We start from the raw sequence: 24,624 nt of genomic DNA, 5'->3' as shown, positions 1-24,624 counted from the left end.
CGTGGCCAGCGCCGTTATCGACCATTCAAAATAAACTAGAGCTCTTGTTGAAATTGATCTCATTTCCGTCATTCAATTTAAAATATTGCGTCAGGAATTAATTCTGATTCCTTAAGGAATTGATTCTGGTTCCGTCAGAAATTTATCTCTTATGAAATGATTCCAATTTCATTAGGAATTGAATCCAATTCCTCGAGGAATTGATTCCTATTCCGTGAGGAATTGATTTCTATTCCGTGATGAATTGATTACATTTCTCTCAGGAGTTGATCCCAATTCTGTTAGGAATTAATTCCTATTCCGTCAGGAATTGATTCTTATTCCCTGTTGAATTGATGCCAGTCAGGAATTGATTCGAATTTCGTCCAGAATTGCTTCCAAATAAGGAAGGACTAGGAAGTTTTCGGGTTGGATTTTTTTTTCCTGAGCATAAAAGTATCGTGTTAGCCTCATGATATACCAAAGCAAAAATGATAACCTAATTTAGAAACCTCGCAGTTAATAGCTGTGAAAGTGTTTAATGAACACTAAGCGGTGAAGCGACAGGAATTGAATTATGTTTATTTACGAGATATTAGTCCCTAGGTCGGTTCATCTCGATGAAGAAGGAATTGATTTTAATTCCGTCAATCACTTCTCAATTGCGTCAGGAATTGATTACAATTTTTTTCATGTTTTGATTTCAATATTTCACCAGGCATCAGTTTTAATTCCAGTTAGTCAATTCTCAATTGCTCCAGGGATTTTTTTTGACTCCGTCTGGAATTGATTCCAATTCCGTCTAAAATTGATTTCAATTGCGTCAGGAATTGCATACAATTCAGTCAGAGTTTGATTCCACTTTCATCAGGAATTGATTCCAATTCCGTGTTCATAGGAATTAACCTCAATCTTGATTTAATTTTTTGGGAACTTATCTCAATAATCAGTTTAATTTTGAAACGATTTCGGTTGAAACGAAGCAATAACCTGTCGAAGCTGATAGCTATTGTCTCTACACTGTTGTCTTCTTCATGACCTTATTCAGAAATCGGAACTATGATCGCTCATTATTTGCTGCTCTTGTTGTCGACGTATTTCAAATAATATTTTCCAATAATGCCCTTCATCTGATTTCTAGATGTGTTTCCAATTCATTTACACCTACAGCATCATTGTGTAGAACAAAACAGTCCCTTTTTAAATATATTTATCTCAGCAACACTACGTCTCACAATGAATTCTCTCAAACGGTCGCCGAACAATGCACCAACCGGCGCTCTTATCGTGCCATCTGTCAACTAGTCCCTAACAAGGACAATATGAATGGACATCATTGTTCAGCAGCAACTTTTACTCGCGATGGCGGCCCTTATCTTGTCATGGCCGCGTCCCACTACGAAAGTTGTCACCTTCACTGGTCTCGTTTCGCCGTCATTATTGGTCGCCCGGGTATCCATCCACGGCACCGCCACCACACAGAGTTCCATATCAATTAGAATGAGAAATTATTATTTTCTGTCATATCAAACCGCCTCGCGCCACTGACTGCCTCAGTGCACCGTATCGCGGCGAGCGACGAACTTCGACCGTAAGGCGTTGTCTTCGCCAGCAGCGTTGATAAATGAAAAACACGGCCTCGGTTACGCGGGAAAGGATTGCCCTCGATCGCATTCGCTTGAATTGGATTTTCTCGAGGCACCAGTGGAAATCCTCTTAACCGAAGACCGACAACCGAAATGTGATGCGGCTGGCTCCACAGGGTGGAGAAAAAATGCCGTTTTTTTTCTTTTGAAGAGCGGCCCAAATCGAACGGAAAATCGACTTAAGTATTTGCAAATTTTGCGAAAGCACAAAGCTCCACCGGTTGCTATCACTCAAAGCCCACGTCCCTTCACGTGGAGTTGCCTAGTTCCGAACGGATGTGAACGTGGGATGGGATGGGGAAAAATAAAGAAAGACTATTGGAATGTGTATCCCTGCCGACCAGGGAGAAGAAGCGTTCCGAAATGTATGTTAAAATAATCGAACCATAAGTATAACAAAGATATCAACGTGTATTGTTTGCATAGAAATAGATCTTCTTTTTAGCCTAGCATGACATGACGGACTAGGACGGGATGGTGGCATGATGGGGAAACGTGTGGTACCTTGAGTATGATTCGATTGAATTTGAGGTAAAATGGAATGAGAAACAACCCGAACGGTGGAACGTGACCAAATGGTTCTCTTTAGAAAATGTTTTGCGACTAAACTAGTTGCCGTTCAGAAGGACGATGATCATTTCATCGAGAAATAATTCAATGAATTATTCGGCACCGAATTAGGATTTTAAAGAATTAATCGAAATTGCGATAACAATATATTTGTTAAAATAGTGAAAGAAAACTATTAAAGTTTCAGCAAAAACCTGTGAAATTCTAACAGTTTGAATTTGACTGAATTCGTAGGAAATTTTAATTGAGAAATGCCATCACCGACATATTTTAAAGTCCAACAATATTTAGCTTTCTTTTATTGTGAACAAACCGGCCGAGCTGTGTCAAGCTTTTGTGGTAATTCATGGGAATCATTCGTTTGATCGCACTCCGACGAATCACACAGCGTTTATGAACCCCCATTCTGATGTTTGAATAATTTCATTATATAACACCGGAATGTTCTATTTGTCTGTCGGAGTTAAAACAAAGAGCTTCTCTAAACTATTCAATAATACACCGTTCCACTCGGATCGAAGTCATTCTTGTGATTCGAGTGTGGAGCCGCTTGGTTGGTGCCCCGGCATTAGCTCCAGCCGGCGCGCGCGGCGGCGATGTGTGCTCTCCAGCAGCTAAGAATATCCCCAGCTCCTTCTGGTTTTACGTTCACTTATTGCTTTCTACTCCGCAGAGAAAGTATGCAAACTGGTGTATCGAAACCGAAACCGAATCGGGGGCTCTACAGGCTACGCTGATGCAGGCAGGTATGCTGTGCGCCCACATTTGTACGTAAGGTGGAGAAGAAAAGCAATATCACAATTCAAACATTTGTTTGATGGAAAAGTTGTCGGTACTTGGTGCCACAACCCCTCGCTATTATTCCGCTCGTTTCACCCTTTCACCGCGGCCACGATGCTCGAAGATGAAAACGAAAAGTTCTAGGATTCGATGTAAGGCTGCAGTATGTGCCCGCTCATATCATATTTGTAAAAGCGAATGTGAATGGGGATCGTCGTCATCGTCGTGGCAGAGGGGTTGGTTCTAAAGAACAAAAGCCTTCGGCTTGTTGCCTGTTTTATGTCCCTAACTGTGGGTGAGAACTATGAGCTTCTCGTTGTCGTTGTGGGAATTGGCAGAAACGATAAGTAAAGCCCTGCCGGCAGAGCCTAGACGGAAATGCTTCGACACTAACGTAGTCAAAGTCGCCCAATAACAAAAAGGTAACGATACCGTTACGGAAAAACGAACCGGCAGCATCCGGATCCGGTTCGATTTGACACTTGCTGACCCACTTTGTGCGTGTGTAGGTTAGAGGCGTTGAGTTCCTCTGAAATGTCGTTGTTTGTTCGGTTGGAATGATGTGCACCCCCTTTGTGACAGATGCTCGCTGGCTAGAAGTGCAATTGGCGGGCTCGAGGCGGTAGGCGAAACAGGCGAAAGACATTTAAAATAAGAGGGTAGTAGGAGCAACTAACGTGTTAGAGCGAAATAATCGATAAGGCTTTTGCTATCATAATACTAGTCGGTAATTAAGTTCGAGAGATAAAGGGTGATTAGCGAAATTAGGATATTTTTTTCCGTGAAAATTCCCATAAAAATCTGATGAAAAAAAAATGAAGGGTCATTTGGCCGAAAAAAAACATTTTTCTGGAACCCATCTCATTTGGCCTAAATGGAATTCGGCAGTCAGTATCGTTTGGCCGTACGATCATTTGGACAAATAGATCATTTGGTCGAAAATGCCGTTTGGCCGAAATAGTCATTTAGCAAAAAGGTTTCATCGGGTCCGCGACGTTAAGCATAAGTACGTTAGGCAGAAGGACGTTAGGCATAAGTACGTTAGGCATAATGGACGTTTGGCATAATTCTGCCTTCTTTATGTCATAAGCTGTTCTTTGGGTCATTTTATGCCTAACGTCCGTTATGCCTAGCGTCCATTATGCCTAACGTCTTTATGCCTAACGGTGTATACCCCATCCTGCAGCGTGGAGAACTGCTGTTGTTTGCGGACGATCTTAAAATATACCTCGTTGTTCGAAACCTGGCGGACTGCCTAGAATTGCAAACACGTTTAGATATCTTCAATGATTGATTGGTGTGATCGAAACATGATGGTTCTTGCCATCGCTAAACGCAACTTGATAAGCTTTCTTCGCACTGTAGATACCATGATCTTCGATTATAATATTGCAGGAACTACTCTACAACGTGTCGACCATATCAAAGACCAAAGAAGGTGTCATAGTGGATGATAGGTTAACCTACAATCGTCACTTATCTACTACTATTGATAAAGCGAATCGCCAGCTCGGATTCATGTTCAAAATTTCCAGTGAATTTCGAGATCCCTTGTGTTTCAAAGCACTCTACTGCTTATTAGTGCGGTCTCGTTTGGAATCCTTATCAAGCCGTATGGACGGCTCGTTTGGAAACTGTCCAGCATAAGTTCGTCCGGTACGCACTACACCATCTCCCTTGTAGGGACTCGCTCAATCTTCCACCGTACGCTGATCGTTGTCGCTTACTAGGACTGGACATTCTTGGCAAGCGGAGGAATGTGGCTCAAGCAGTTTTTATCGCTACATTATTGCTATCTGAATACGATGTGCCAGATTTGTTGACAAAGATACAACTTTACGCACCCTCTCGTACACTTCGGCCTAGAGATTTATTGTATGAAGCAGTTGAAAGCACGAACTATGCCGCCAACAGCTGTTTTCGTCGCTATGATTCATCGCTTCAACGAAGGAGCCATTTATTTCGACTTCAACATCAACGCATCTAGATTTCGGTATTGTTTGACAAGATATTTTATTGACTGACAATGTTCCAAATAGTAAAATAAGGTTTTCATGTAGACCACCCGAGCAAAGCTTGAGAGCAAATCGATAACTAATTTTGTTCTTGTGAAATCGCCTAATTTTGATAACTCAGGTTGATATCCTTTTGGTCGTTTTAACGGTTAAAAGATCAAAATCTACAGCAGAAAAATCTTACTGTGACATCAAGTCGAAAACTATTCCTGCTATCGATAAGAGCAAATCGAAAACTGATTTTGATATTGGTTCCGATAAAAAAATAAGTACACAGTTTGCTGTCAGATCATACAATTTAGAAATCAACAGCAAAATGAGATCAAAATATGTAATCAGTCATGATGATTCATATTTGAAAACAAATTATGATTTCAATTTGATATCTATATCAAAATATGTTCTCTATATGCTGTCTTTATGTTTTCAGACTTTGCTCGGGCATACAGTCAGATGAAATATAAATAAATAAATAAAGTTGGTCAACATTCAGCAAATTATTTTTTCGGGCATAAAACCCGTGACTTTTTCGGCCAAATGAAGGCCATTGGCGGCCAAATGACCAACCAATGTTCGGTCAAACAACATTCTCGGTCAGACAAAGACGAGTTCGGCGATCTAATGACTACCGCTTCTGCCTTATAAGCAGGTGGGTTCCATTCCAGGCTCGCCCGTATTTAGAAAAGATGTCACTTTCCAATATGAATCCCCGATCTATGCGTCGGGTGTTCGGCCACATTGAGAGTTGATGTAAAGTCAATGTCAACTTCTCTCCACGAACAGCCTAGATAGCCGTGTGGTGTCGGCAGCTTGTTATCTGGCTAAGAATAACATTACGGATTACCTGTTCCAGTGGTAAAAGTCCATCAAACAGGTGACCCCTAATTTTCGGTGTGATGCGGCTTTATGCTTACCGTGCCTACGAATGAATGGTCTAATAAGAACCTAACCGCAAACGGAGCCTGTGAAGCACCAGGGCCCCCTTCACAGTATTTTAGCCCTCGCTGCGCTAACCGGAGCTATGGCGTAGTTGACTTTTTACTTCTCCGAGATCATCGGCTACTCTTATTCAGACTCTTAATCATCGTGAGGTTAAATAAGAGTAGGGTTATGAATATGTGTTTTAATTAGTTTTCAACAAATTGTCACCTATATGGATTCGCATTAGGCGTTTTTTACAATGTGCTTTGTGTATGTTACCTATATAGATTCGCATTATGCGTTTTTTCACAGTGTACTCTGTGTCTCGTCCTTGACGTTTGGCTTCGGCTACTCTTGTTCAATCTCAACGTGAGGTTAAATAAGAGTGGGGTTATGAATTTTTTTTTACAATGTGCTTTGTGTTTGTCACCTATATCAGCGGTTCTCAACCTGGGGTACATGTACCCCTGGGGGTACCTTCGCTGGCCCCAGGGGGTACCTTGGACAAGAATGCGTAATGGCGGATGTATTACAATTCCAATAAGAACTAATTGATAAAGTTTTTATAATTGTGTATTCTTTTTTTAATTTCAAAACTATGTTTTGTTCATAATATGCATGTCGATTAGTAAATCAAAGCCTATTGAATCCTGCCCTCCAAAACCAGCACAATTATATGAATGGCTGTGCGACACAAAATCAAAAGGACAAAACGTTGAATGAGCAAATCAAAAAAACAGTGCAATTTATCTATTCGAAAAAAAAAAAATTCATAATATGTTATCATCATGCTTCTCGACCTTAATCTAGAGTCTGAAGGTACGGAAGTCTCAATTTTAAAGGCATGGAGGCTATTTTCCGAAAAACTCAGTTGCTCCGTTGTGAGAGATTTGGAAGCATCCTTCTAAGCTTCTCGGAAGCTTCAATCTAAACAGCTCGAAGTAACCTTTCAAGAGGCTCGGAAGTTTCTATTCAAGATGTTCGGAGCCCTCCTTTTAAGTGGCTCGAAAGTCGCTTTCAAGAGGTTCGGAAGTTTCCCTTCAAAATGCTCGGAAGCCTGCCTTCAAATGGCTTGGGAGGCTCCATTCAAGAGGCTCGAAAGGCTCATTTCAGGAAGCTTGGAAGGCTGCTTTCAAGCGGTTCGGGAGCCTCCTTTAAATGGCTCAAAAGCTTCCTTTCAAGAGGCTTCGAAGCTTCCATTCAAGATGCTCAGAAGCATCCCTCAAGATACCTGGAGGCCTGTTTTCAAAACGAGTGGATCAAGAGGCTCAGAAGTATCGTTTTAAGAGGCTCAGAAGCCTCCTTTCAAGAGGACCGGAAGCCTTCCTTCAAGAGACTCGAAAGATTCACTTCAAGAGGCACGAAATTCTTCTTCCAAGATTCTTGGAAGCGTACTTTTAAGATGCTTGGAAGCCACCCTTCAAGAAGCTCGAAAACCGCCTTTTAAGAGGCACGAAAGCTTCCTTTCAAGAGGCTCATTATCTTCCAAGAGCCTTGGGAGCGTACTTTCAAGAGGCTCAGAAGCTCAGAAGCAGTCTCTCCTAAAGGGAATCGGAAGTTTCCTATGAAGAGCCTCCAAGTCCCCTTTAAAGGGCTCGAGAGCCGCCTTCCAAGAGGCCCGGAAGCCTCCTTTCGACAGGCTTGGAAGTCTCCTTTCAGAATGCTCATCACAGAAATGACAACAAAGAAGAGCCGGGCGATCCTGGAACTTCGGCTGCCGTGGAAAATGCAGCTGATCAAGTCCGTACAGTAAGCCCTCTCGTTCCTAATGCTGCTCTGGTAAAACCGAAAGAGGTGAAGTCGATCATCCGCACGTTGAAAAATATGAAATCTCCCAGGCGTACGACTCCGTATGGCAGGACACCGTGGTGTACAAGCTCTTCCGATCTAATCTGCAGCTTTGCCTGGTTATGCATTCTTTGTGGATGACACTGCGTTCCTGGCGTCGGATGAAGATCCACAAATCGTTGTTACCCACCTTCAAGCGGCAATGAGCCAGCTCGAAAAATTCCAACGGAAGTGCTAGGAAAACCCAGTTCATATTTTTCACCAAGAGGCTCGTCGCTCGATACTTCCCCGCAGATCGATCACAATCAATGGCCAACCAACTTTGTGGGACGACGAAGTCAAGTATCTGGGAGTGGTGTTTGACAAGTTTGTCAAAAATATTAACTATATCGCTGAAAAGATGGATCGCTGTTTAAAAGCGCTGTACCCTCTGCTGAATCGCTGGTTACCCTAGCAGCACACATGTTCCACATGGGTTACTGCAACGGATATGCGACTAGATTTGGTCACAATCAAGTTGCTGTAACCATTTCAGTCTGACTTGTGCTGCTCGGGTAAAGCTACACCACAAAAATAAGTTATTATTTTCCCTAAAAAACTAATTGTAGCTAGTAAAATTCTGTTGTATCCTACTAATGGCGCTTGTTAAAAAATTGAACTACTTGCACACCAGAATCACTATCTTGTAGTACAGCGGTTCTCAGCCTGGGGTACATGTACCCCTGGGGATACCTACGCTGGCTCCAGGGGGTACCTCGGACAAGAATGCGTAATGGCGGATGTATTCCAATTCCAATAAAAACTTATTAATGAAGTTTTGGTAATTTCAAGAAGCTCGAAAGCCTCCTTTCAAGAGGCTCGGAAGCCTTCTTTTAAGAGGCTCGGAAGCCTCCTTTCAAGAGGCTCGGAGACCTCCTTTCAAGAGGCTCGGAAGCCTCCTATCAAGCGGTTCGGAAGCCTCCTTTCAAGCGGCTCGGAAGCCTCCTTTCAAGAGGCTTGGAAACCTCGGAAGCTTCTTTTCATCAGGCTCGGAAGCCTCGGAAGCTTCTTTTCATCAGGCTCGGAAGCCTCATTTCAAGCGGCTCGGAAGCCTTCTTTGAAGCGGCTCGGAAGCCTCCTTTCAAGAGGCTCGGAAGCCTCCTATCAAGAGGCTTGGAAGTCTCCTTTCAAGCGGCTCGGAAGCCTCCTTTCAAGCGGCTAGGAAGCCTCCTTTCTAGCTGCTCGGAAGCCTCCTTTCAAGATGCTCGGAAGCCTCCTTTCAAGAGACTTGGAAGCCTCCTTCCAAGATATTTGGAAGCCTCCTTCCAAGATATTTGGAAGCCTCCTTCCAAGGGACTTGGAAGCCTCCTTCCAAGAGACTTGGAGGAGGCCTCGTTTAAGAAGGCCTGGGAGCCTCCTTTCAATAGGCGTGGCAGACTACTTTCCTGAGGTTCGAGAGCTTTCTTTCAAGAGGTTCGGCAAACTCGCTTAGAAGCCTCTTTCTATACGGCTCAGACTTTCCAATCGACTCAAATGCATCCTTTCAAGATGCTTGGAAGCCTCCTTTCAAGAGACTTGGAAGCCTCCTTCCAAGAGACTTGGAAGTCTCCTTCCAAGATATTTGGAAGCCTCCTTCCAAGAGACTTGGAAGCCTCCTTCCAAGAGACTTGAAAGCCTCCTTCCAAGAGACTTGGAAGCCTCTTTTCTAGAGGCACGGAAGCCTCCTTTGGAGAGACACGAGAGCTTCCCTTCGAGAGGCTCGAAAGCCTCCTTTGGATAGGCTCGTAAAGCCTCCTTTCGAGAGGTTCGAAAGCTGCCTTTCGAGAGGCTCGAAGGCCTCCTTTCGAATGGCTCGAAAACCTTCTTTCAAGATTTCCGGAGGCCTCGTTTAAAAAGGCTCGGGAGCCTCCTTTCAATAGGCGTGGCAGACTACTTTCCTGAGGTTTGGGAGCTTTCTTTCAAGAGGTTCGGCAACCTCGCTCAGAAGCCTCTTTCTGTACGGCTCAGACTTTCCAATCGACTCAAATGCATCCTTTAAAGATGCTTGGAAGCCTTTAAAATCTTCAGTCTTGTAATAAGCTTGATGTATGAACTTAATTTAAACTGCAATCTTTCACGGAATGATAAAATAACGCTGAATTTCGCGGAAGAACGGCGATAAAAATAGGGGGTACCTTAATGAATGCAAAAATACGAAAGGGGTACCTCCCAAGAAAAAGGTTGAGAACCGCTGACCTATATAGATTCGTATTATCCGTTTTTCAAAGTGTAATCTGTGTTTCGTCTTTGATGTTTGGCTTCAGCTACTCTTGTTTAATCTCAACTTGAGGTTGAATAAGGGTGGGGTTATGAATATGTATTTTACTTAGTTTTCAACAAATTGTCACCTATATGGATTCGCATTATGCGTTTTTTTTTACAATGTGCTTTGTGTATGTTACCTATATGGATTCGCATTATGCGTTTTTCACAGTGTACTCTGTGTTTCGTTCTTGACGTTCGAGTTCGGCTACTCTTGTTCAATCTCAACGTGAGGTTCAATAATAATGGGGTTATGAATTTGTGTTTTACTTAGTTTTCAACAAATTGCCTCCTATATGGATTCGCATTATGCTTTTTTCACCGTGCACTCTGTGTTTCGTCTTCGTTCGTCCATTATTACGTCCTCTGTGTTTTTGTGACACCTCTCTTTAGTCCCTAGCTGAATGCGTGTGAGTCTACATAATTGGCTTTCCTATAAATGATACCATTCTTCTTTCCAACTTCACTTCCTCTTCCTTTCCCCTTTTCACTTCCTTTTCCGTCAGGTAAATGATGAGAAAGGCCAGTGAAGGCGATGGCACAAATCTCCCAAATTGAGGGAAACGTGCCTCCTGATCCGACGTTCTGATACCTGATACCTGATACCCTCTCGTACACTTCGGCCTAGAGATTTATTGTATAAAGCAGTCCAAAGCACGAACTATGCCGCCAACAGCTGCTTTGTCGCTACGATTCGTCGCTTCAACGAAGGAGCCATTTATTTCGACTTCACCATCAACGCATCTCGGCATCTCGACATTTTCGGCCAAATGGCCTTTTCAGTCGAACGGCATTGGCGGCCAAACGACCAACCAATGTTCGGTCAAACAACATTCTCGGTCAGACAAAGACGAGTTCTGCGATCTAATGACTATCGCTTCTGCCTTATAAGCAGGTGGGTTCCACTCCAGGCTCGCCCGTATTTAGAAAAGATGTCACTTTCCAATATGAAACCCCGATCTATGCTTCTTTTCATCTACGCTACTCAATAAACAAAACTTCCTTTTCGTTGTATTGTGGAAAAGCAGCCTCTAGTAGCAACAATAACTACAAACTAACATTCCCCTTCTTTCCCAACTGACTGTAAGGATTTGGCCGGCGCCGTTATTGATCTACATTTATGAGCTCCTGAAACGTGAATTTTGAGAATATGTGGTAAGTGCAATTTACGCCAGTTCTGATCAATCACGCAGTAGCAAGCATTGACATGTACAATCAGTCTAAGCCAAGCTAAGCCAAATAAATGATCTATAAGGACAAAAAAAAATTACCAGTTCGGTCGTATGTCGCTTTCAGCCAAATGATATTTTCGAACAAATGGCTTTCCGCCGAATGACTTTCCGCCAAACTACGGGCAAAGCCGTTTGGCCAAAAGTGTTCGCCCGAAAACCATTTGCCCGAAGGCCACAAGGTCGAAAGTTGTTTGGCCGAACATACCATCTAGCCGATGATGCCGATTGACCGAAATGATCGTTTGGCAGAAAGGGGAAAATTTCATTTGGCCGGTTTATAGTTAAATCCAAATGGGTATTTTGGGAAAACTGAGAAGAATTTCCTGGGGAAATTCATTAGAATTCTCCGGAAACAAATCGAAAGATTCCACCGTTAACATTTTGAAATTATCTCAAACCAAAACAAAAAAAAGTCTTTAAGGAACAGACATAAGATCTCCACACCAACTCACGCTGCCACCGCCGTTGGCTAAAATGGATTTCAGCGTGGTTCCGTAAACGAATTCGTCGCCGCCAGCAATTTTCGGAACAGCGCACATATCTATTTCCATGGATAAAATGCAAATTTCGAAAGAGATTTAAAACTGCAATATTGATGTCGCGGGAGTAATGAAGTATTCGAAAGTGACTTCAGTTCTTAAGAGCGAGATATGGTGTCTTCTGGCGTCTCCATGTTGCAAACGGGGACCGCTTTCACTTGATTTCCATGGTGCTAAGTGTTTAGGAATTCTGCAGAACATAGTTTTTTAAATTCCGATTTAAATCTTTAAGAATTACAACATTTGTTAAACTTACGACAGGGATTTGTTACAATTTCGACAAGGATTTGCTACAATTCCTATAGAAATTTAAAAAAAAATGGCGAAATAATTTTGTTAAAATTCTAACAGATATTTGTTATAATTCCGCTAGAAAATCAGACAGTTAAAATTTCGACAGATTTTTTTTTTTTAATTCCGTTCTCTAAGCACTTCCACACCAGTTACCATTTTTCATTCGTATATCATAAGGCTAACACAACAATTTTTCTCCATGGAACCCATATCAAACAGTATAAAACAATATTGCCACACTAATAACGAGTCGCATAGCGATTTTTCCGAAAGTTAGTCTTCCATACGGACATCCCCAGGAAGCTTCCAAATGTCCCCAGGGAACCTGTAAAGGGGACAATTTGGATTTTGCTCCGAAACATGTCGTGCGACAATTCTATCTTCACAATTTTTCATAAATATACTCGCTGTTGTTATAAAAGTGGTCTATGGTCAGTTTGGCCACTCTTGTGACGCCCGGAATGCCCCCAGGGAACCTGTAAAGAGGACAATTTCGATTTTGCTCCGAAACATGTCATGTGACGGCTCTTTCTTCACGATTTTTCATAAATATACTCGCTGTTGCTATAAAAGTGGTCTATGGTCAGTTTGGCCACTCTTGTGACACCCGGAATACCCCCAGGGAACCTGTAAAGAGGACAATTTCGATTTTGCTCCGAAACATGTCGTGCGACGGCTCTTTCTTCATGATTTTTCATACACAGACCGCGATTGTTCTGAAGTGGTCATTGGTCAGTTTGGCCACTTTGTTCAGAATCGCTAACGTATTCTTATCAGAATCCTAAATAAATTCTGTTCAGAAAACCATTAGATTTTTTTTCCAGAATCGCAAACAGATTCTATTCAGAATCTCAAACAGATTCTTTTCTGAATCCTAAACGGACTCTGTTCAGCGAGCGAGATGGACAGACCAGGTGCAAAACGACTTGGCGAGCGTGGAGCGTATTCGAGGATGGAGAAATGCTGCCTCGAACCGTGTATTGTGGCATCAAATTGTTGATTCAGTGTTATCTGTTTAGATGTAGACTAAATAAATGAAAAATAAAAAACGGACTCTGTTCAGAATTCTGTACAAATTCCGAAAGAATTCGTCTCCAAATCTCAGCCGATATTATGTTCAGAATTACGAACGGATTCTCTTTAGAACTCCAATCCAAACGGATTCTGTTTGAAATTTTGAATCCCGGACAGATTCGTTTCAGAATCTCAAATATAGTCTGTTTAGAAATCCAGACGGATTTAGTTTAGAATCTCGAACGAATTCTGCTCATAATCCTGAATGGATGGTTCTTAGAATCTCGAGCCGATGCTGATCAGGATCCCAATAGAGTTTTTCTCAGAACTTCACCCTAATTTTTTACGACAATTGATTGATAACTAAGCCTCGAGCATGAAAACCATAAGATCGAAATTACAGAATCGGTCAGCATATGATCAACTGAGCCGAAAGGTGTTATGGCGAAAAAACAATTTCTCGTGTCAAGTCCGCTACTGCAAAAAATGCACTATAGACCTGGGTGCTACTGATAGAGTCGTTTTTTTGCTCTCAAGCGAGTGAAGGAGTATTTTGAAAATATTCCCATTCTAGAAAATATTCTCGTAAAAATCCCTTCAGGATTCTCGTAAGAATCCCTTCAGTATTCTCGTAAGAATCCCTTCAGGATTCTCGTCAGAATCCCTTCAGGATTCTCTTCAGAATCCCTTCAGGATTCTCTTCAGAATCCCTTCAGGATTCTCTTCAGAATCCCTTCAGGATTCTCTTCAGAATCCCTTCAGGATTCTCTTCAGAATCCCTTCAGGATTCTCGTAAGAATCCCTTCAGGATTCTCTTTAGAATCCCTTCGGGATTTTTGTCAGAATCCTTTTAGGATTCTTGTCAGCATCCCTTCAGGATTCTCGTCAGCATCCCTTCAGGATTCTCGTCAGCATTCTACAGGATTCTCGTCAGAATCCCTTCAGGATTCTCGTCAGAATGAGCCGCCAAGGGTGCGACGCATTACCCGCGTCAACTCCGAAGCTCCATCCTTGCAGGAGATTGAAGCAGCCATCCGAAGCATGAAATCCAACAAAGCTCCCGGGGTCGATCGCATTTCAGTAGAGATGCTCAAAGCTGACCCCGTGCTACTTGCGCAAATGTTGCATCAATTATTCTGCAATATCTGGGAAACCGCAACTTTTTCGGCTGACTGGATACAGGATGTCTTAGTGAAGGTCCAAAAAAAGGGGCATCTGGCGGTGTGCGACAATTGGCGAGGCATCATGTTACTGTGCATCGTTCTCGAAGTTCTGTGCAAAGTTATCCTAAATCGGATTCAGGAGAAAATAGATTCGACTCTCCGACGGCAGCAGGCAGGATTCCGCCCAGGAAGATCATCTGTGGACAATATTGTCACGCTCCGAATCATTCTGGAGCAAGTCTACGAATTCCAAGAGTCCCTCTACCTGGTATTTATTGGCTATGAAAAAGCATTCGATCTTCTGAACCACGAAAATCTGTGGGGGCGCCCTTAGACAAGTTTCGCATATAATTGTCGGCCTCATCGAAGCGCAGTACGAAGCTTTGACGTGCAGAGTCTTACATAATGGAGCTTTGTGTGACCCCATCCGGGTAGTCGCTGGAGTGAGGCAAGGATGTATTCTATCTCCGCTACTGTTCCTCGTCGTAATCGACGACGATACCAAACCGTGGGCTGCTCTGGCAGTCTATTACTATGGAGCATCTCAACGACTTCGATTTGGCTGATGATATTGCTCTACTAGCACAATGGCGCTCTGATATGCAGAGTAAGTTGAACGACCTGGCCGAACGCTCCTCAACGGAGGGTCTCACCATCAACATCAACAAGACCAAATCGTTGGATGTAAATACAAACAAACCCTCCAACTTTACGGTAGCCGGGCAAGCAGTGAAGAAGGTCGAAAACATTCAATATCTTGGCAGCCAGTTAGCGTCGAACGGTGGAATAAAGATCGACATAGGAGCAAGAAGGCTAGGACTGCTTTTGCGAGTTTACGAAATGTATGGAGATCAAATCAGATTAGTCAACGCACCATATTTCGAATATTCAACTCAATCGTAAAATCTGTGTTGTTATACGCTAGTGAGACTTGGTGTGTACCAGCAGAGATTACGCAGAAACTGCAAGTTGATAAAACCGATGTCTACGTTTTATAAATCGGGCCTGGTGGCCTCACAATTGGGTCTCGAATGATGAGCTCCATCGTCTATGCCATCAAAAACCGATATCGACAGAAATTCGAGAGCGTATATGGAGGTGGGTCGGCCACACATTACGAAAGAGCGGAGACGAAATCTGCAAGCAAGCGCTGGACAGGAATCCAGCAGGACATCGCTCGTGGCGGTGTAGCCTCAACAAGGAAATAAAGAAAGTCGACAGGAATCTGACCTGGGCCCAGGTCAAGGCTAAAGCGAAAGCCGCCCAGGACGGAGATCTTTTACGTTGGCCCTATGTACCCCTAGGGGTGCTCAGGATACATGAGTGAGTGAGAGGGTCGGCATGTTTGACTTTGACAATTTCCTGTCGGAATTTCAACAAATTCTTGTCGTAATTCCAAAAAAATCCTGAAGGGATTGTGAAGAGAATCCTGAAGGGATTCTTACGAGAATCCTGAAGGGATTCTTACGAGAATCCTGAAGGGATTCTTATGAGCCAATAAATATCAGGTACAGGGACTCTTGGAATTTGTTGATTTGCTCCAGAATGATTCGGAGCGTGACAATATTGTCCACAGACGATCTTCCTGGGCGGAATCCTGCTTGCTGCCGTCGGAGAGTCGAATCTTTTTTTTTTCCTGAATCCGATTTAGGATAACTTTGCACAGAACTTTGAGAACAATGCACAGTGACATGATGCCTCGCCAATTGTCACACACCGCCAGATCCCCCTTTTTGGGACCTTCACTAAGACGCCCTGTATTCAGTCAGACGAAAAAGTTCCGTTTTCTCAGATATTGCAGAATAGTTGATGCAACATTTGCACAAATAGCACGGGATCAGCTTTGAGCATCTCTTCTGAAATGCGATCGACCCCGGGAGCTTTGTTGGATTTCATGCTTCGGATGGCTGCTTCAATCTCCTGCAAGGATGGAGCTTCGGAGCAGTGATGGGAAATGTCAAAAAAATGTCATGGGGTTGCTATTACTAATTTGATAATAACTTTTTTCAAAAGTCTTTTGCAACTCGGATTTTTTTATTAACATCTAATGCTTAAAGGATCCTACAACTTTGCCAAACAGGTCATTGTTCTAAATATACAGTGTGAGACATGATAACGAATTTAAAAAAATGTCACGGAATGTCATGACATTAATGTCATTTGACACTAATTCGGCTCTCACGCCGCCAATTTCAGTTTTAGAGCAATGACCTATTAGAAAAAGTTTTAGTATCCTTTGAGTGCTTTATGTTTATATAAAACATACGATTGTAAATTACTTGTGAAAAAAGTTATTAACAAATTAGTCCCATGACATCGATATGACATTTCCCGTCACTGCTTCGGAGTTGACGCATCGCACCCTTGGCGGCTCATGCCGTGATGTTGATGGTTGGTCGGGCGTCGAAACTTGAAGAAGCTGTTCGAAATGCTCGATCCAACGTTTCAGCTGATCAGTTGGGTCGGTGAGTAACTGACCTGTCGCGTCTTTCACCGGCATCCTCGGATTCATCCTTGCTCCACTCAAGCGTCGTTAGATATCGTAGAGGAGGCGAATATCGCCAGTTGTTGCAGCTTTCTCCCCTTCGTCGACCAGGGAGTCCATCCACGCTAGCTTGTCACGTCTACAGCAGCGTTTAACTTCCTTCTCTTGAGCCGAATACCGTTGACGGGACTCGTACTTGGCTGCTCTGGTTCCTGCCCGCTCTATCGCAGCCTTTGCTTCTCTACGCTCCTCGATTTTCCGCCAGGTTGCATCCGTAATCCACTCCTTCCGCTGAGTGCGCAGCTCACCCAGGTTGTTCTCGCTTGTGTCGATAAAAGCATTCTTGATGGCCGTCCACTGCTCTTCTACGCTGCCATCTTCCGAAACATCCGCTGCCCGAGTTCCAAGTTCTTCAATGAACGATCTCTTCACAGTTGGATCCTCTAGTCGGCGTGTGTTGAATCGGCGTCCGAGTCTCTCCTCCCGCCGGTGATTCCGAGCAATGCGTAATCGGATCTCGCCAATAGTCAGACGCGATGTCAGCGCTGCGTTTATTCCGGGCATCAAGAAGGCTCTGTCTCCATTTTCGGCTGATGTAGATGTGGTCGATTTGATTTTCATAGTCCGTGTTGTCGGAGCCGATTTTCGCATTGAAGTCGCCCATGTAGATCTTTATGTCACCTTTCGAAGCTTTATCCACGACGGCATCCAGTTCAATGTAGAAATTCTCCTTGTCTTGTAATTCGGCAACATCGGTCGACGCATAAAATTGGATTATCGTGAAGTGCCTAACCCGTGTTCTGAATCTGACAATGATTATTCTCTCATTAATTGGTTCCCACTTGATGAGCGTCGCCTGTGCATGGGCGCTAAACAAGAAACCAACTCCTCGGTGCCGAGGAGCGTTGTTTGTGACAGGAATTTGTTAAATTCCGATAGGAATTTGTTAAATTCCGACATAAATTTATTACAATTCCGACAGGTATTTATTAAAAATTCCAACAGGTGTTTGTTGAAAATTAGTTAAAATTTCGTCAGTGATTTATGAACTATCCGACAGGAAATTGTTAAATTCGGACAGAAATTTGTTAAGTTCCGGCTGGTACAGCTATTTATTAAAAATTCCGACAGATATGTATTGAAAATTTGTTAAAATTCCGATAGGATATTGTCAAAACTACAACAGGAACTTAGAAATCCAACAGGCAGTTGTCCAAATGTTGATAGTAATTTGTTAGAATTACGGTATTAGTGGAATATTTCGCGAAAAATGTCTCACAAGAAACGTATTGTGAGAGCAAACAAATATGCTAAGTGAGAGATATTTTCGTTTCGCTTTGGATTCAATCCCTGTTTGTGACCATAAACATGTCAGATCGGAAATTTAAGTCTCATGTTTGAATGACCCTTGTATCAAAACAACCAGCCTCATTCAATTTGTTTCCTGCGTTGGTTAAACCATTTTTCGTTTCAAAACTTGAATTGCCATCCGTAATGATTTAAAGCTTCATGATAAAAAGTAAAACAAATCCTCATTTAACCATTTATGATAACCTATGATCTGCTGGCTAGCTTCCCCAGAAATCTCGACAGCTCGTTAAATAATCCCATAACCGCTTTTTTTCGTTGTTTCCAAAGGAAAAATGAGAACGAATCCCATCAGAAATAATGACAGGGCGACTAGTCGCGCCAACGATGGCCTTTTTTAATGACAAACCCATCTAGTATTACTGTTATTATTGTCGGTGGTGGTGGCTTTGCGTTCGCCATGATACGAACCCAATGGAAAATAATGACTTCCCGCAGCATTCTCGATTCTGAAATTGAAATTTTTCCGTCCATCTGTCCGTGCGGGCGCGGAGCTTTGACGAAACTGAACTGATTCTAATCGACGATGGTGGAATAATTATTCTCAAATAGCTGGAAAATTGGCTTCCTGACATTATTGGACCACCGTTCGCGCTCCATGCCGCACGCGATAACAATGCGGAAAATATTGACTCCAGTTAGTTGCACAGCAGTCGCATCACTTTCCGCAAATGCAGTTCTCGTGTAAAACCGTAGCACCCGGATATCGGGCCGATATCGTTCTCGATGCATCGGGTACCACAAAGGTTCACCCAACCAAACAGTGGCGATGGATGTGGCAAAAATGTTTCATTAAATACTTGGGGCTTACAATTGAATAATCACTCTTATGTTTCACTTTGATTACATGCATACAAGTACTCGGATCAGCATTTCGATTAATTCGCAAACTGTCTCTTTGTATGATCGAAAAACCGAATTATCATCGTTTTCATATGACCATTATACGGAACAGTGTGCACCGGTACGCTTTCCCTGAGGAAAATCAGCAAATGATGCGTTGCAAAACTACGACCCAAATGTGATGATGCCGATGATGAAGCGGAAAATTTCCGATACTTGGAAAAGCGGCGGTGTAAAAATCGAAACCGTCATTTGATCCGATTTCCAGTTCAGTTCCATTTACCTGCGCTTCATCCGGGAGGCGCTCCATAGTCCGTCCAAATCCACATTGTGTCAAGCAGCAGCACCAGGGCCAGCATACGGCTTGGATCAACACAACACAATTAGGGCTGCTTGAGCCGCTCCCGCGCACCAAGATCCTGATCCCCCGAACCGGGCCCAGATTTTCCGAAAACGGTAACAAATTGATGCACATACATTCATTTAAACTGTCTGTCGGGATGGGGGATCCCATTGTGTGACAGTCGAATGTGGATTCGATTGCGACACCCGGACCCGACCCGCGCACACAAAAGAGTGAAATGGATTGCATCAAATCAAAATCAGTTTTGTCATCATCATTGTCCACGGTGTCATCGTCGACGTCGTCGTCCTAGTCGTCGTTTACGATGACAAGACAGGCGATGGATGACAATTGCTGTTGGCGGGAAGTGATTCTTTTTTTAACGGAAAACTTTTTGTTCCGGAAAGTCGAAAAAATATGGAATTTGGCCATTTGTCAATATTTTAGGAACTCACAAATGACGGGTGCCTCAGAAACAATAAATTCAAATGCGAAATTATTAAAGATTTATTAAAATGATTCTGAATTAGATCTGGACAGATTCTGAGAGTTTTCGATACTCCATGGATTTTGAAGAGGATTTTCCTGGAGGGATTCTGAAGAGAAACCTAAAGGGATTCTGAAGAAAATCCTGGAGGGATTCTGAGGAGAATCCTGGAGGAGATTCTGAGGAGAATCCTGGCGGGATTCTGAGGAGAATCTGGGCAGGATTCTGAGGAGAATCCTGGCGGGATTCTGAGAAGTATCTCGACGAGATTCTGAGAAGATTCCGGACGGGATTCTGAGAAGAATCCTGACGGGATTTTGAGAAGAATGCTGACGGGATTCTGAGAAAAATCCTGGGTGGAATCTGAGAAGAATCCTGACGGGATTCTGAGAAGAATCCTGACGGGATTCTGAAAAGAATCCTGACGGGATTCTGAGGAAAATCCTGGAGGAGATTCTGAGAAGAATCCTGACGGGATTCTGAGAAGAATCCTGACGGGATTCTGAGGAAGATCCTGGAGGGATTCTAAGGAGAATTCTGATGGGATTCTGAGGAGAATCCTGGCGAAATTCTGAGGAGAATCCTGGAGGGATTCTGAGGAGAATCCTAAAGAGAGAATCTTGGCGGGATTCTGAGAAGTATCTCGACGATATTCTGAGAAGATTCCGGACGGGATTCTGAGAAGAATCCTGACGGGATTCTGAGAAGAATGCTGACGGGATTCTGAGAAGAATCCTGACGGGATTTTGAGAAGAATCCTGACGGGATTCTGAGAAGAATCCTGACGGGATTCTGAGAAGAATCCTGGAGGAGATTCTGAGAAGAATCCTGACGGGATTCTGAGAAGAATCCTGACGGGATTTTGAGAAGAATCCTGACGGGTTTCTGAGGAAGATCCTGGAGGGATTCTGAGGAAGATCCTGGAAGGATTCTAAGGAGAATTCTGATGGGATTCTAAGGAGAATTCTTTGTAGGATTCTGAGGAGAATCCTGGAGGGATTCTGAGGAGAATCCTGGCGGAATTCTGAGGAGAATCCTGGCGAGATTCTGAGGAAAATCCTGGAGGGATTCTGAGGAAAATTCTGATGGGATTCTGTGGAGAATCCTGGTAGGATTCTGAGGAGAATCTTGGAGGGCTTCTGAGGAGAATTCTGGAAGGCTTCTGAGGAGAATCCTGGCGGAATTCTGAGGAGAATTCTGGCGAGATTCTGAGAAGAATCCTGTCGGGATTCTGAGAAGAATTCTGTCGGGATTCTGAGAAGAATCCTGTCGGGATTCTGAGGAGAATCCTGGAGGGATTCTGAAGAGAATCCTGAAGGGATTCTGAGGAGAATCCTGAAGGGATTCTGAGGAGAATCCTGAAGGGATTCTGAGGAGAATCCTGAAGGGATTCTGAGGAGAATCCTGAAGGGATTCTGAGGAGAATCCTGGCGGGATTCTGAGGAAAATCCTGGAGGGATTCTGAGGAGAATCCTGAAGGGATTCTGACGAGAATCCTGAAGGGATTCTGGCGAGAATCCTGAAGGGATTCTGGCGAGAATTCTGAAGGGATTCTGACGAGAATCCTGAAAGGATTCTGACGAGAATCCTGAAGGAATTCTGACGAGAATCCTGAGAGGGATTCTGGCGAGAATCCTGAGAGGGATTCTGACGAGAATCCTGAGAGGATTCTGACGAGAATCCTGAGGAGGATTCTGACGAGAATCCTGAGAGGGATTCTGACGAGAATCCTGAAGGGATTCTGACGAGAATCCTGAAGGGATTCTGACGAGAATCCTGAAGGGATTCTGACGAGAATCCTGAAGGGATTCTGACGAGAATCCTGAAGGGATTCTGACGAGAATCCTGAGAGGGATTCTGACGAGAATCCTGAGAGGGATTCTGACGAGAATCCTGAGAGGGATTCTGACGAGAATCCTGAGAGGGATTCTGACGAGAATCCTGAGAGGGATTCTGACGAGAATCCTGAGAGGGATTCTGACGAGAATCCTGACGGGATTCTGACGAGAATCCTGAAGGAATTCTAACGAGAATCCTGAGAGGGATTCTGGCGAGAATCCTGAGAGGGATTCTGACGAGAATCCTGAGAGGGATTCTGACCAGAATCCTGACGGAATTCTGACGAGAATCCTGAGAGGGATTCTGACGAGAATCCTGAGAGGGATTCTGACGAGAATCCTGAGAGGGATTCTGACGAGAATCCTGAGAGGGATTCTGACGAGAATCCTGAGAGGGATTCTGACGAGAATCCTGAGAGGGATTCAGACGAGAACCCTGACGGGATTCAGACGAGAACTCTGACGGCATTCTGACGAGAATCCTGACGAGATTCTGACGAGAAACCTGACGGGATTCTGACGAGAATCCTGACGGGATTCTGACGAGAATCCTGACGGGATTCTGACGAGAATCCTGAAGGGATTCTGACGAGAATCCTGAAGGGATTCTGACGAGAATCCTGAAGGGATTCTGACGAGAATCCTGAAGGGATTCTGACGAGAATCCTGAAGGGATTCTGACGAGAATCCTGAAGGGATTCTGACGAGAATCCTGAAGGGATTCTGACGAGAATCCTCAAGGGATTCTGACGAGAATCCTGAAGGGATTCTGACGAGAATCCTGAAGGGATTCTGACGAGAATCCTGAAGGGATTCTGACGAGAATCCTGAAAGGATTCTGACGAGAATCCCGACGGGATTCTGACGGGATTCTGACGACAATCCTGACGGGATTCTGACATGAATCCTGAAGGGATTCTGACGAGAATCCTGAAGGGATTTGGACGAGATTCCTGAAGGGATTCGGACGAGAATCCTGGAGGGATTCGGACGAGAATCCTGGAGGGATTCGAACGAGAATCCTGAAGGGATTCGGACGAGAATCCTGAAGGGATTCGGACGAGAATCCTGAAGGGATTCGGACGAGAATCCTGACGGAATTCTGACGAGAATCCTGACGGATTCGGACGAGAATCCTGAAGGATTCGGACGAGAATCCTGAAGGATTCGGACGAGAATCCTGAAGGGATTCGAACGATAATCCTGAAGGGATTCGGACGAGAATCCTGAAGGGATTCGGACGAGAATCCTGAAGGGATTCGGACGAGAATCCTGAAGGGATTCGGACGAGAATCCTGAAGGGTTTCGGACGAGAATCCTGAAGGGATTCGGACGAGAATCCTGAAGGGATTCGGACGAGAATCCTGAAGGGATTCGGACGAGAATTCTGAAGGGATTCGGACGAGAATCCTGACGGGATTATGATGTGAATCCTGACGGAAGTCTGAGGTGAATCCTGACGGGAGTCTGAGGTGAATCCTGACGGGATTCTGACGTGAATCCTGACGGGATTCTGACGAGAATCCTGACGGGATTCTGACGAGAATCCTGACGGGATTCTGACAAGAATCCTGACGAGATTCTGACGAGAATTCTGACGGGATTCTGACGACAATCCTGACGGGATTCTGACGAGAATCCTGACGGGATTCTGACGAGAATCCTGACGGGATTCTGACGAGAATCCTGACGGGATTCTGACGAGAATCCTGACGGGATTCTGACGAGAATCCTGAAGGGATTCTGACGAGAATCCTGAAGGGATTCTGACGAGAATCCTGAAGGGATTTGGACGAGATTCCTGAAGGGATTCGGACGAGAATCCTGAAGGGATTCGGACGAGAATCCTGAAGGGATTCGGACGAGAATCCTGAAGGGATTCGGACGAGAATCCTGAAGGGATTCGGACGAGAATCCTGAAGGGATTCGGACGAGAATCCTGAAGGGATTCGGACGAGAATCCTGAAGGGATTCGGACGAGAATTCTGAAGGGATTCGGACGAGAATCCTGACGGGATTATGATGTGAATCCTGACGGAAGTCTGAGGTGAATCCTGACGGGAGTCTGAGGTGAATCCTGACGGGATTCTGACGTGAATCCTGACGGGATTTTGACGTGAATCCTAACGGGATTCTGACGACAATCCTGACGGGATTCTGACGACAATCCTGACGAGATTCTGACGAGAACTCTGACGGGATTCTGACGACAATCCTGACGGGATTCTGACGAGAATCCTGACGGGATTCTGACGAGAATCCTGACGGGATTCTGACGAGAATCCTGACGGGATTCTGACGAGAATCCTGACGGGATTCTGATGTGAATCCTGACGGGATTCTGACGTGAATCCTGACGGGATTCTGACGAGAATCATGACGGGATTCTGACGAGAATCCTAGTGGGATTCTGACGAGAATCCTAGTGGGATTCTGACGAGAATCCTGACGGGATTCTGACAAAAACCTGACGGGATTGTGACGAAAATCCTGAAGGGATTCTGACGAGAATCCTGAAGGGATTCTGTCGAAAATCCTGACGGGATTCCGACGAAAATCCTGAAGGAATTCCGTTGAGTATCTTAAAGGGATTCTGATGAAAATCATGAAGGGATTCTAACGAGAATCCTGAAGGGATTCTGACGAGGGTCCTGACGGGATTCTGACGAGAATCCCGACGGGATTCTGACGACAATCGGACGAGAATTCTGAAGGGATTCGGACGAGAATCCTGACGGGATTATGATGTGAATCCTGACGGGAGTCTGAGGTGAATGCTGACGGGATTCTGACGTGAATCCTGACCGGATTCTGACGACAATCCTGACGAGATTCTGACGAGAATTCTGACGGGATTCTGACGAGAATCCTGAAGGGATTCTGACAAAAATCCTGAAGGGATTCTGACAAGAATCCTGAAGGGATTCTGACAAGAATCCTGAAGGGATTCTGACAAAAATCCTGAAGGGATTCTGACAAAAATCCTGAAGGGATTCTGACAAGAATCCTGAAGGGATTCTGACAAGAATCCTGAAGGGA

General features: G+C 44.1%; 2 protein-coding genes across 2 annotated transcripts in view; both read left to right on the top strand.

Moving 5' to 3' along the window:
• LOC134203692 (polypyrimidine tract-binding protein 1) overlaps positions 1 to 24,624 on the top strand; it is a 723,317-nt gene that overhangs the window by 94,081 nt on the left and 604,612 nt on the right. The window lies entirely within an intron of this gene.
• On the top strand, positions 14,756 to 15,124 carry LOC134206380 (uncharacterized). Its single transcript, XM_062682082.1, has one exon. It carries the CDS (start codon positions 14,756 to 14,758, stop codon positions 15,122 to 15,124), a length of 369 nt encoding a protein of 122 aa, XP_062538066.1.

Source organism: Armigeres subalbatus, chromosome 1 (assembly GCF_024139115.2).
Source record: "Armigeres subalbatus isolate Guangzhou_Male chromosome 1, GZ_Asu_2, whole genome shotgun sequence".
Taxonomy (NCBI): Eukaryota; Metazoa; Arthropoda; class Insecta; order Diptera; family Culicidae; genus Armigeres; species Armigeres subalbatus.
This window is presented reverse-complemented; position numbering and strand designations above follow the sequence as displayed.